General features: G+C 42.3%; 1 protein-coding gene across 4 annotated transcripts in view; it reads right to left on the bottom strand.

Annotated features, from left to right (window-relative positions):
• The window catches only part of LOC131245759 (uncharacterized), a 42,878-nt gene that overhangs the window by 7,550 nt on the left and 22,276 nt on the right, over positions 1-13,052 (bottom strand). For all 4 annotated transcript variants that reach the window (XR_009170977.1, XM_058245436.1, XM_058245435.1 and 1 more), the window contains one exon: positions 6,634-6,769. Coding sequence is in view for 3 of the 4 variants with exons in the window: in XM_058245436.1 (XP_058101419.1) it covers positions 6,634-6,769 (136 nt within the window). In the remaining variant the exon portion in view is untranslated. The remainder of the gene's footprint in view (positions 1-6,633; positions 6,770-13,052) is intronic.

The following is a 13,052-nucleotide window of genomic DNA, read 5'->3' as shown; positions in this document are numbered from 1 at the left end:
TCCACGATCAGGTCTGTCCACCAATCTAAAATTTGCTGCTTGAAGCCCTCCATCTTCAGCCATCCCATATCGAACTTGAAAGGTTTCGGCCCCCAATTTTCCTCGATAGCAGAAAGGATAAGAGAGCTGTGATCAGATGTGGGTCTAGGGAGAAGATGCTGGGAAATCGATGGGAAAGCTTCAATCCAATCAGGGGACACTAGGAATCTATCTAACCTTGCCATAGGATTGATTCTTTCGCTCGAACATGTGAATTTGGATCCAAATAGAGGAAGGTCCACTAGCCACTGATCATCTATCCAACTGGAGAAAGCCCTCATAGCAGCGGTAATAAGCCCCCTTCTCGATTTATCCTCCGCAAAACGAGTGATGTTGAAGTCACCCCCTAAGCACCAAGGGCCATAGAAAAGCTATCTAGCTGCGTTAAGATCCTCCCAGAATTCGGATCTTCTGTCCTCTTGATTAGGGCCATAGACCGAGGAGATGAGACTGCTAAAATCAGAGCAGACCTGTTTGAGGATGATGGAAACCGAGAAAACACTGTTCCGACTCTGAATCTTTACCCACTTTGACAATCTCCAAACAACCAAAATACCACCCGATCATATGTAATTATTGTTAACTAAAATTAGATAAGCTCATTTTTAGTCTTCTACCAAACAGGGCCTTAAAATTTCAAGCTTGGCTTTCAAATGGTAGATTGGCCAGAAGTTGAATGATCGGCCGCCAACCAAATATCAACCTTCCTCTTTTCCCTGAGCTCTTCAACTAGACATAGCATAAGCTCAGGTTCGCACCACTCACATGTCGAACACAGTCCTACCTGGTATTGACCCCCAGCCCAACTATTATATGTACACCCCAAAGGCCAGGCAAGAAAATTAAGGTCACGGAAGAGCAATTTCTAGGCTAATCATAAAGCACAAAGCACCCATATGATGAAATGTCATATGCTTGAGTAGTTGACTATTCAAAATGTAAGGAAAACCGTCAATACATGATTTGCTAGCATGATTCACGTGCCACCACAATCAGGTCCCACACCGTACCTGATGAGGACATCACAACACGAACGCCTTTACATACGTATCAGAGGAGGCTACGGGCCCCAGTTTCTATGTGGCTAGGCGAGTATCTGTGTTAAAGATCACAATGTATGTACGAGCATTTGGAAGACCCCACGCTAGGAAGATGCATATAGGTTGCTCTAGGGAATGATTTGGACCATTGGATTTGAGGGACACAACGATCAGACCATTGGATCGCATGGATTACATGATCGGGCCGTTGATCATGGACCATTATTTTCATCATAGGACATATGTTTTAGTATCTAGTTTTATGTTTCATTTGTGTGTTGGACACTATATGAGTGGTTTTATATGTTTTTTCTTAGACTAGGGTTATTTTAGTTAAAAGACAATGGATTTCTCTCTTAAAAAAATAGATTTTATTTATTTCTTCTTCTTCATGCGATTTGGAACAAAGATCGGTGCGATGCATCTTACATGGGTTAACGCATCTTCCATGCCTGTTACCCAATGATGTCTTGTGCCTGTTCATTTTGGATTCTATTCAAATTCGTTGTGGTGCGACGTTTTGCCCATGGATGTTGGACATATCATTTTGGGGTGGCCTTGGTTATTTGACCGTGATGTGACGATATATGGTCGCTCGAATATATATTCATTTATGCATCGGGGCAATAAGATCGCTCTAGTTCCTCTCCCACCAAAAAAGCAATGCAGAGAAGAAAGCTGGGGGGAAGTCGAGTAACTCAAGGGATACAAGAAGATCCCAACCTAAGTCTCTCCATGTTATCAACGCCAAGGAGTTTAAGAGAGACGCTAAGGTGGATTCGATGGTGTGCGCCTTAGTGGCTAGAGAAGTTACACCCGAGATTAGTGTAAAGGGATCCCCTGAGGTGATTCCGATTCTGAATGAGTTTCACGATGTATTCTCAGAGGACTTATCAAATGAGCTTCCACCCACAAGGGACATCCAGCATGCCATTGATCTTATCCCTAGGGCAACTCTACCAAACCTTCCTCATTATCGAATGAACCCTACGGAGCATGTAGAGTTGAAGAAGCAGGTAGATGAGCTCCTTATGAAGGGTTTCATTCAAGAGAGTTTGAGTCTGTGTGTCATGTCAGCGCTTCTCACGTCTAAGAAAGACGGCACGTGGCGCATGTGTGTGGACAGTAGAGCCATCAATAAGATAACGGTCGAGTACCGGTTTCCCGTACTGCATCTTGATGATATGTTAGACATGATGGCGAGTGCCACCATCTTTTTAAAGATTGACCTCAAGAGCGGATATCACCGAATACGTATACGCCCAGGAGATGAATGGAAGACAGCCTTCAAGACGAAGGATGCGCTATACGAGTGGCTAGTCGGGCCATTTGGCTTGATTAATGCCTCGAGCACATTCACGAGGGTAATGACCCAGATGTTGAGACCCTTTTATGGATAAGTTCCTTGTGATTTCGATGACATTTTTATTTATAGCACATTAAAGGAACAACATCTCCACCATCTGAGGTAAGTTTGCAGGATCCTGAGAACTGAAAAGCTTTATGTCAACCTTAAGAAGTGCACATTCATGTCAAAAAGCGTCATCTTCTTAGGATTCATAGTATCATCTGAGGCATGAAAGCAGACCCCGAGATGGTAGGGGTCAGAGTTGAGTGGCTTGAACCTCGCAATATTCACGAGGTGTAAAGCTTTCACAGCTTAGTAACTTTCTATCAGCTATTCATTAGAGAGTTTAGTTCCATCATGGCTCCCATCACTGATTGCATAAAGAAATAGGAGTTCGTATGGACTAAAGATGCCTCTAGAGCATTTAAGGAAATTAAGGGCAAGATGAGTGAAGCTCCCGTCGTGTGTCTTCTAGACTTTTCTAAAGTCATTGAAGTTGCGTGTGATGCATCTAGGGTAGGTATAGGTGGAGTCCTTAGTCAGTAAAGGCACCCCGTTGCTTATTTTAGTGAGAAGTTGAATAAGGCAAAGCAACGATATTCTACCTATGACAAAGAGTTTATGCAGTCATTCAATCCTTGTGCCATTGGCATCATTATCTATTACCGCAAGAATTTGTCTTGTTTTCTGACCATGAGGCGTTACATTACCTCAATTCCCAAAAGAAACTAAACCCTAGGCATGCTAAATGGGTCCAGTTTCTTCAGGAATATCCTTTCATTCTTAAACATAAGGCCGGGGCTGAGAACAAGCCTGTTGATGCCCTTAGTCGTCGTGTGGCACTACTCTAGTGTATGAGTGTAGAAGGGACTGGGTTTGAGTGGTTGAGAGAAGAGTATCATACATGCCCAGACTTTGGTGAGTTGTATGCGTCATTACGAGATGGTCAGTCGAGCGACAGTCACGGGTTTGTCATCATCGATGAGTTCCTATTTAAAGGTGACAGACTCTACATTCTCATACTTCCCTCGTAATTTCCTAGTTTAGGAACTTCATGCATGAGGGTGACTGGTCACTTAGGGAGGGACAAGACCATTGCCCTTGTAGAGGATATGTTCTATTGGCCAAGTCTTAAACGAAATACAACCAAGATAGTTGGGCAGTGCAGGACTTGTCAACTGGCGAAGTAGAGAAAGCAAGATACAGGATTGTATACGCCTTTGCCAATGCCCACATACTCCGTGACAAGACATTAGTATGGATTTCATGTTTGGTTTACTGAAGACTATCAAGAAACATGATTCCATATTTGTGATTGTGGACCGTTTTTCCAAAATGGCCCATTTCATTCCGTGCTCGAAAATGCCAGATGCCTCTAATGTGGCTAGTGCGTTTACATTGTCTACCAAACTTTTCTTTGGGGAGGTAGTGCATTTACATGGTCTACCAAAGACCATAGTGTCTGATCGTGATGTACATTTTAAAAGCTATTTTTGGAAGACACGATGGCACATGATGGGACAAGGCTTCAATTTTCACCTGCCTATCATCCTCTAGCAGACAGTTAGACTGAGATCGTCATAGGAGTCTTGGACATCTGCCTAGATGTCTTGTGGGAAATCACGTCAAAACTTGGAATAATGTTTTGCCTATAGCCGAGTTAGCGTATAATAGTTCCATTAATAGGTCCATAGGCATGAGTCCATTTGAGGTTGTACATGGCTACAAACCTATAAAACCCATAGATCTCATACCTATGTTTATGTCCCATCAGCCATCTAAGTCAGCACATGAGTTTGCACATCACATCCATGAGTTGTATAATGAGATTAGGAAGTGGATTAACTTAAATAATGAAAAATATAAAGCATTTGTTGATTCTCACCGCAGATTTCAGGAATTCCATGTAGGAGATTATGTCGTGGTTCGTACGAGGCCTGAACGGTTCCCACATGGGGCTGTTAAGAAATTGCAAGCATGTAGTGCAGGACCATGCAAAATACTGCAGAAACTTGGTCCTAATGCGTATGTAGTAGACCTTCCTCCTACCATGGAATTAGCTCTACTTTTAATGTGGAAGATATAGTACGATACAAAGGTCGTGCTGCTTCGCCTTCCATCCATTTTCATACCCTCCCACGGACCATGATCCAGTCCCTAACCTATGGCCTCTACCTGACCCATCATTTCAACATTTGCCACCCTAACCATCCTTGCTTGCTCGAAGCGAACAAGTCGAAGATATACTAGATGCGCAAGCAGTTTCCACTCGCCATGGGAGATTTCAAAAATTCCTCGTCAAGTAAAAGAACATGCCAGTTTCAGATAGCACGTGGATTACCGAGAAAAAGTTGTAGACTTTGGATCCCAACATCCTTGACTGTTATAGGAGTTTTAGTCCGCCAAAGGCGAACTCTTCTCAGCCGAGGAGAGTTGATGAGGACATCACATCACGTACGTCTTTGTGTACATATCAAAGGCGAGCCCCAGTTTCTCTGTGGCTAGGCGAGTATCCTTATTAAAGACCCCATAGTGCATGTACGAGCATCTGGAAGACCCCACACTGCGAAGATGCACATGGGTTGGTTTAGGGAGTGATTTGGACCATTGGATTTGAGAGACACAACGATTAGACCATTGGATCGCATGGATTACATGATCGGGTCGTTGATCGTGGATCATTATTTTCATCATAGGACATACTTTTTAGGATCTAGTTTTATGTTTGATTTATGCTTTGGACACTTTTATGAGTGGTTTTATATGTTTTTTCTTAGACTAGGGTTATTTTAGTTAAAAGACAGAAAACAGGAACTAGTTTGTAATTATTACGACTATATAGGGGGGGGACCTCTCTAGTAGTGGATTTCTCTCCTAAAAAAATAAAATTTCTTTGTTTCTTATTCTTCATGCGATGTGAAGACTTGTTCCATGCGATTTGGAACGAAGATCGGTGCGATACCTATCTTCAATCACTGAAGTGTGAGGCTTCCAATTATCCATCTTTGAACTTTTCTTCTTCATGCAAGGTATTTTGTTGAAATCCCTTTTGTTCTTAACCCCAAACCATCCAAAACCTATCCAAACACCTTCCTTTCTTCTTCCTTATCATTTCCATCAAAACCCCACAGTTACGGACCAAACCCTAGCCGATTCGACCCCACATGTGTGACCATACGCCCACACATGCGAGCCCACGGGCTGGTCTGTACGGCTACATCTCCATTCCCCCTTGCATCTTTAAGCCTTCCTTCCAAAACCCCATCTTCCCTTGTCCAAAACCGTAACCCTAACCCTAAAATCCTATATCTCCAAAATTTCCCCAAATTCTCAAACCCTAGATCTTCAAATCCTTCAATTAACCCCAAATCCTTAAATTCCCTACATCCAAAACCCTAATTCTCATCTCCTAATACCTAAATCCTTTAATCCATTCATCCAATTCCCCACTTTAGCCCTAATTTCACCTTTTTCTCCAAGCTTCCCTAACCCTAGCTTCACCCACACCTAAATCTAGTAAACCCTATGTAGTATTAGACTTTCTCCTTTACAATAGACTTAACCCTATGCTAATTGGATGTTTCTACATCCATTACATCCTAGTTTCTCATGTTTAATGGTTTTGTAGGATGATGCTTGACAACTTAGGCTTAAACTATGCGTGTTTTCCTCTTAGAATCTTGATATTTGTAATGATGTTAGCAAGATTTGTAGTTTTCATTAATTAATTTAATTTTGCTGATTGATCTCTTACATTATTTGAGTTCATGCATTGGTCCTGCATCAGTACCCTAGCATAATCAATGTATAGTACCTACAAATGGAGCTTGTGAACATTTAATGCCTACCGCATGCAGTGCTAGACAAACGTGCTAAGCACATACTAAGAACATCAGGCTCTTCAAGTCTGGAATTAGTGCAATATACATCCCCTTAAAAGGGGGGAAGAAGAAGCATTCTATCTTATTCTACTCCCATTTAATTACAATGATTAATATTCAATAAGCTCCTATTGCAACAGATAATAAATTATTGAAAACAAAAACAATATACAATACAAATGTTCCTTATATGGGTAGGTCAGAAGAGATTTAAACATGGTTCAAGCCCAGAGCTAATAGTAAACGGTGCATTTTAACATTGACGTATTGGATTCTAGCCAGCTTACTTGTCACCAATGAAGTGATAAATGTAGTAGGTTAGCACCTGAAGAGACGGCACGGGTTGAACTGTCATCTGCATCCTTCCCTTCATCACAAATGCTTTCTGAGAGAGAACCTGCAGTTCCCTGTAGGAGATGCTGAAGAACTTCCCGCTTTGATAAAATAATTCCAGCATGAGCCTGATGATCCAATGATTCATAGAAATTAGAAAGTTGTGAAGAATTACAAGAGATGAACCTGGTACCCTGGACTGATCTAGAAATATTTAACATGCTCATAAAAATTTACGTTCGCTTGAGCCAATTTGAACTTGTATATCTTGTATGTGAAGAGTCAGAGGTATAAATGAGGGGTCAGAAATGCCAACCCAGGAAAAACAGCATGCAACATGTCCATACAATTACATATGAATATTAAGAGATATACAAGGATATAAAATCCAGTTCATGTAGGTATAAAATATGAAAAGAAAAAAATCCAATTAAACAGAAACATGGTAAAATTATATTAATAATATAAAAATAGCATCTCAAAGAAGTGTTTGTTGCATGTTTTCTTCCATATATAGTTAGGATACATCTACCAAAAAAGCCTAACTACTTTATCAGTAGCCGGCAAGGCTACAGAAACTGGTTTCTACGGTGTACCGTCCCAAAAACAACATGATACATAATGAGTTCCACTCATTCTTTGAATCCTGGTCAAATCTTTTGTTTTGATCTCCAAAATAGGCCCAAATCTATTCAAAATCAGGTTTCTAAGCTTCCACTAAGGTTAAAAATATAGAGAAGAGGAAACAATGAGAAATGGGGGGAAATGGAAAATCTGCCTTTAAAGCGTCTCAGCCCATAACCAATAGACTGTGGAATTGGGAAAAATCAGAAAGCGTGCCTTTTAAGCCGTCTTGGGCCTCTCGGCCCATAACTGATACACATTGTGTAAATCGGTCCCATATTGGCTGATAAACCACCACCCACCCCCCCCCCCCAACAAATTTTCTTGACCGACCATTTCACCCTTGTATCCTGCATTTGCCATGGCAAATACTGATATGATCTGGTTGTACCAGCTGTTACAGATCTAATATTTGGAACCTTGATAGCAGGAGGCATGCACAGTTGTGAGGGCCTTGGCTAGGAGAGAGGACCCTCATGCCTGCAGATTTAGACATCTCTGAGGCAGCAACACTCGGGGCCTCTCAGTCTCACTAGAGTTACCTTAAGGGTTTTGAAGGGGTTCATTCCAGACATATATTTTGTCAGCAGCTCAGGTCAGTCAAGGTGGTTCACAGTTTCTAGATGATTCAAATCCTTGGAGGACCTTTTGGAGATCTTGTCCAGTCAGTCTTCCTCGTCAACAAGGCCCCTTTCCATACTTTAGCCAGATCTGATATCCTCACTGATCTGATTACTGTCCTCAAAGAACTTCAAAAGATCCTGGCTCTTGATGTGGCAATTTCTCACTCATCCAAGCCAGCAAAGATGTGACCCACATGGCACAATATGATTAGCCAAGGGGAGTTAGTTACAAGTAGTTCGCAGATATCTCTTCCCCAATGCATATATAGAGGACCATTCAATAGAGTCAGAGTAAGATATTGCTCGCTTCTAGCACCAGTTGGCTCATCTATCTCCATCACTTCTCCTCTTTTCTTCTATCAGCTAGCATGTTGCCAGTAGCAGTATTTCTTTCTGTCTTTTATTTTTTGTTTGTACATGAGTAAGCCTCCATCCTCTCAGCCAACCAAGTTTAGCTTGGGTAGTAGAAATGATAGCCCTGCCATCTTCATTAAGAAACTGCCTTTCCCCAAGGATTTTGCTCTTTAATACAGGTGCTTGAGGTGTTAACACTTAGATTATGCCACCATTTTTGTCATACAACCGTAGGAGCAAACACCAAGCACCTATCACTTGGCATCTTGTGCATCCACATGGAACTGTCATAAACAGTAAGACTAGGTTTTGTCCAAGTAGATGCACCATGTATTTCATCAAAAAGAGGAAGACGAAGCAGAAGTACCTATATGCCCAACATGTGTATCAGATATTGCAACTTCTCAAAAAATAGTGTCCTGATTACACAGGCGTAGACGCCCTACACAACAGAGTGTTTAAACTTATCAGCCCATTCATCATGGGAAAAGGGTCTTGCATTGTATCAAGAAGAATGTATTGCAGAGTTTCTCACGTACTCGCCTACAGCCCAAGCCCAAGTCCATCCATAGTGTTAGAGAAGAATTTCTTCAATTCTTAGGTTTGATTGTGTTAGCCCTTGTTCCAAGCTGGGCCTCATTAGAATGCTCCGGCTTGAGGGGGGTGTTGAAAGGTTGACAATTGAATAAGGCCCGTTGGGCCCAAGTGATGCATGACAATTAACCACTTGATCTAAAAGTTCGAACTGTTAGAGCATGGCGAATTAATCCTTTTATCTCATAGCCCAGGCCCCACATCGCATGGGTTAGGACCTCGGCCGAACCCCCCTTGTGGGCTCCAAATCACATGGGTACCGCCTCACACGAGTCACCCACCTCACACGGGCCGCCCACCCGAGTGTGTCCCACATCCCACAGGCTACCCCACTCAAGCCCGGTGTGAAATGTGCATTAATCACCCCCGGTGAGGAGTCTTAAACACGAGACCTCCCTCGCGGGCCCCAAATCACATGGGTACCGCCCACCTTAAGTGTGCCCCTGCATCCCACAGGCAACCCGACTTGAGCCCGGTGTGAAAATGTCTCTGCATTAATCACCCTCGGTGAGGAGTCTCGAACACGAGACCTCCCGCTCTGATACCAATTTGATGCAGGACAATTAAACACTTGCTCTAAAAGCTCGAACTGTTAGAGCATGGCGAATTAATCATTTTATCTCATAACTCAAGCCCCACATCGCATGGGTTAGGACCTCGGCTGAACCCTCCTCGTGGGCCCCAAATTACATGGGTACCGCCCCACACGAGCCGCCGACCCTGAGTGTGTCCTCGCATCCCACAGGCTACCCCACTCAAGCCCCGTGTGAAATGCGCATGAATCACCCCCGGTGAGGAGTCTCGAACACGAGACCTCCCTCGTGGGCCCCAAATCACATGGGTTCCGCCCACCCCGAGTGTGCCCCTGCATCCCACAGGCAACCCCACTCGAGCCCGGTGTGAAAATGCCCCTGCATTACCAAGTCCATGTAATAAGGCCCACAAGCACCATTCACATTTTTACTATTATAAATAAGAGTAGAGGGATGGGGTTTCAATAGACCCTAAGCATCTCATGCTCTCCCTCCCTCCCTCCCTCCCTCCGTCTTTCTTCTTATTCTCATTGTAACTTCTCATAAGCGCTCAAGATTAGAACAATGTAGCCATTTAAGAAGTAGCAAGCCCAAACATAGCACAAGCCCATCTATAGCCTAAAAAAACACATCTAAGTCATCAAAACCCGACACCCATTTTTTGGGAAAAATTCTAGGATGTTTTTCCGCATCCCAGAGATGCAACCACAAAAAGATGTGGCCTCGAAAGCAAGAGAGTTTTTCCCTGTCCGGGTCCCAATTTCTTAAGTTTGTTAACATCCAAACCTTATGATCGATCTTAAAGCCCATCAAATTTCCTTTCCAATGAGCGTAATTTTAACTCAATCCGATCTTCAAGAGTGAAGTTACAGTTGAAATACAGAACAGCATACGAGATCAATTAATAGTTGCAAAACCAAAATTTGACCTAACTTGTGAACCATTCATCTCCATAACCCCTAGGAATTTTCCCCAAGACCAAAGGCATTAGTTTTAGCCCATCAAGTCCCCTTTCCAACGAGATATAGATTGCCCAAATCCAACACCTGAGCATCAAGTTGAGATTGAAAAACCAAAAGGTGTGCGTGCCCCAACATGCAAAATAATAATAATAATAATAATAATAATAATTTAATACCTGAAATTACCATTTTGTCCTGGCATGAAAATTTGAAACCCAATTTCCGTTTTCCTTTGACCCTTTGAACCACCTTCTAGCAAAATCAAGGTATTCAATAATTGTAGCAATGACCAAGGTGTTTCGTAACTGTAACGGTGGCCGTAACGGTCACTACCGTTACCTTTAGGATACGGGGCATAACGGCTGTTACGGCCCTGTAATGGCCGTTACGGTCTCTCTTTTTTATTTTTTTATTTATTGAAAAAACCCCCGAAAAACCTGTATCTGCCCCGTAATGTTGATTAAAAAGTATGAAAAACCTATATATGTCCCGTAATAGACCATTACGGGGCTATTATGGCCTTTATAGGGGATGTAACGTGCCATTAACGGCAATTACAGGTCATTTTGTTTCATAACGGTTGTTACGACCCCGTAACGTGTAATGGTTGCCACCACTACCTTTACGTAACAACCTTTACTGCACACCATGGCGGTGACTGTAATGGCCGTTATGGCTAAAGTATTCTGAAACGGTAACGGTGGTCGTAACGGCCACTATCGTTACCTTTACGATACGGATCGTAACAGCTGTTACAGCCCCCATAACGGCCGTTATGGTTTCTATTTTTATTATTTAAAAAAAAAAAACTCAAAAAACCTATATTTGCCCAGTAAAGTCGAAAAAAAAAAATCGAAAAACCTGTATCTGCCCTGTAACAGACCATTATGGGATTGTTACAGCTTTTACAAGGGGTGTAACAAGCCATTAATGGTGGTTAGGAGTCATGTTTTCCATAACGGTTGTTATAGCTATTATGACCACATAAAGTGTAATGGTTGTCATCGTTACTTTTACGTAACATCCTTTACAACACACCATGGTTATAGCCCTTATAATGGTCAAAATTCTTTTTGGATGAAAAATGTATCGGCATGTATCAACCTCTAATAGCCTCGTATCAGCCCATAGAGCCATCATAGAACCTTTTTTTCAAATTAGGCATTGTCCCGTAACATATAACAAGCGATCACTATTGTTACATAATGGTCGTTACAATTGTAACGTAACCATTTTTTAATACCATAACCAAAATTTTACTAACCCTTCCCTAAGATACCATCATTTTTATAGTATTACCCCCGGTATCATAATTGTCCTTATGGCCTAGTAACAGTCGAAATTCCTTTTGAAGGAAAAATATACCAGCCTTGTATCAGCCCGTACGTGTTACAAGCCTCTTTTTTTTTCAAATCGGGCATTACAACGCTGTAACGTATGACAGGCACCACCGTTATTGTTACATAACGGCCATCATAACCAAAATGCCCCTGTAAGCTTTAGTTTGCCCCTCAGCTACCATCATTTTGCAAAACTACCCCCTCCAACTAACTTGGCTAGTGAAATCTCAAAACTACCCTTTCTTAAGCCATGAGATGCTTCCAAGAGTGTCAATCCTAACTACTCATTCCCAAGCCTCTCTAGAAGCCTCCAAAAGCCTTCCCTAAACTTAATTGCCTCTCAATTCCCCACAATTTACACTCAAACCACCCAAGCAACCTCCTAGATCTTGCTGCTTGTCAATGATCCATAACTAGCCTACCCTTAGGGCACCCTCAACCTTCCTTCAAATTGCAACAATGCCACCTCTCTCCTCTATAAATAGAGGTCTCTTACTAAAAGAAAGGGGTCTTGGCTCTTGAGAATCACAAGTCCCAAAGCCTCTCTAGACTTCCCACTATTCCTTATAGCCATACTTGGCCAAAATTCTACAAGAGAGAAGATACTATGGAAAGAGCAAGGGAAGATGAGTTGAGGTTCAAGAACTTGGGAAGCTCACTTTTTTGGGGGGCTAAGGAGTATCACTCCACTCTTAGGAGTGGCAAGCGATTGTTTTGGTAACCTCTTGAGGAGAAGAATTCTGTTGTTCTTCTACTTCTCTCAATTCCCTTTGAAGATCAAGCTACAAGGCAAGACCCTCCTTCACAAACCAAGTCTACCTTACCAAGGAGTTGCAACCCAAGCTCAAGACCGATCCACGCCAAATTCAAGCTGGCGAGTAGCTGAGCACCTCGAAAGAAGACATTGGAGGACCAATTTGCCACATTCCCTACCTCTTTAACTTATTTCTCTAACCCTCCAACATTCTCATATCCTTCTTTGCTTTTTATCTTTTCTTTTACCTCTAAGACGCAAGTCGAAAATTTGTTGAAGTTCCAACCATTGGAATCTTGTTCTCCTCAGATAGAGACCACTATATTATGGATAGATTAGGGTGCCCAACCCCTTCCTACTCTATAACCATGGTCTTTACCCAAGATTTTGGTGAAAAGATCTTTGTGGAGTCTATTTCTTGAAAATCGGAGGGTTTCTTACAATTCAATTTCCAGACAACAAACAAGGATTCTAGCAGTCCTTGAATTATACAAAGAAAAGGCTAGCGGCAACTCCAAAATTGACACCATAGGCTCTACCACACTTGGTAGGCCATTACGTCGACAATAGAGATGCAAAGACACACAACCACTAGTCCACATCACACAATCATTAGAACTCATGAGG

This window comes from Magnolia sinica, chromosome 5 (assembly GCF_029962835.1).
Source record: "Magnolia sinica isolate HGM2019 chromosome 5, MsV1, whole genome shotgun sequence".
In the NCBI taxonomy this organism is placed as follows: domain Eukaryota; kingdom Viridiplantae; phylum Streptophyta; class Magnoliopsida; order Magnoliales; family Magnoliaceae; genus Magnolia; species Magnolia sinica.
The sequence above is the reverse complement of the archived record's forward strand: the minus strand, read 5'-3'. Positions and strand labels throughout refer to the sequence as shown.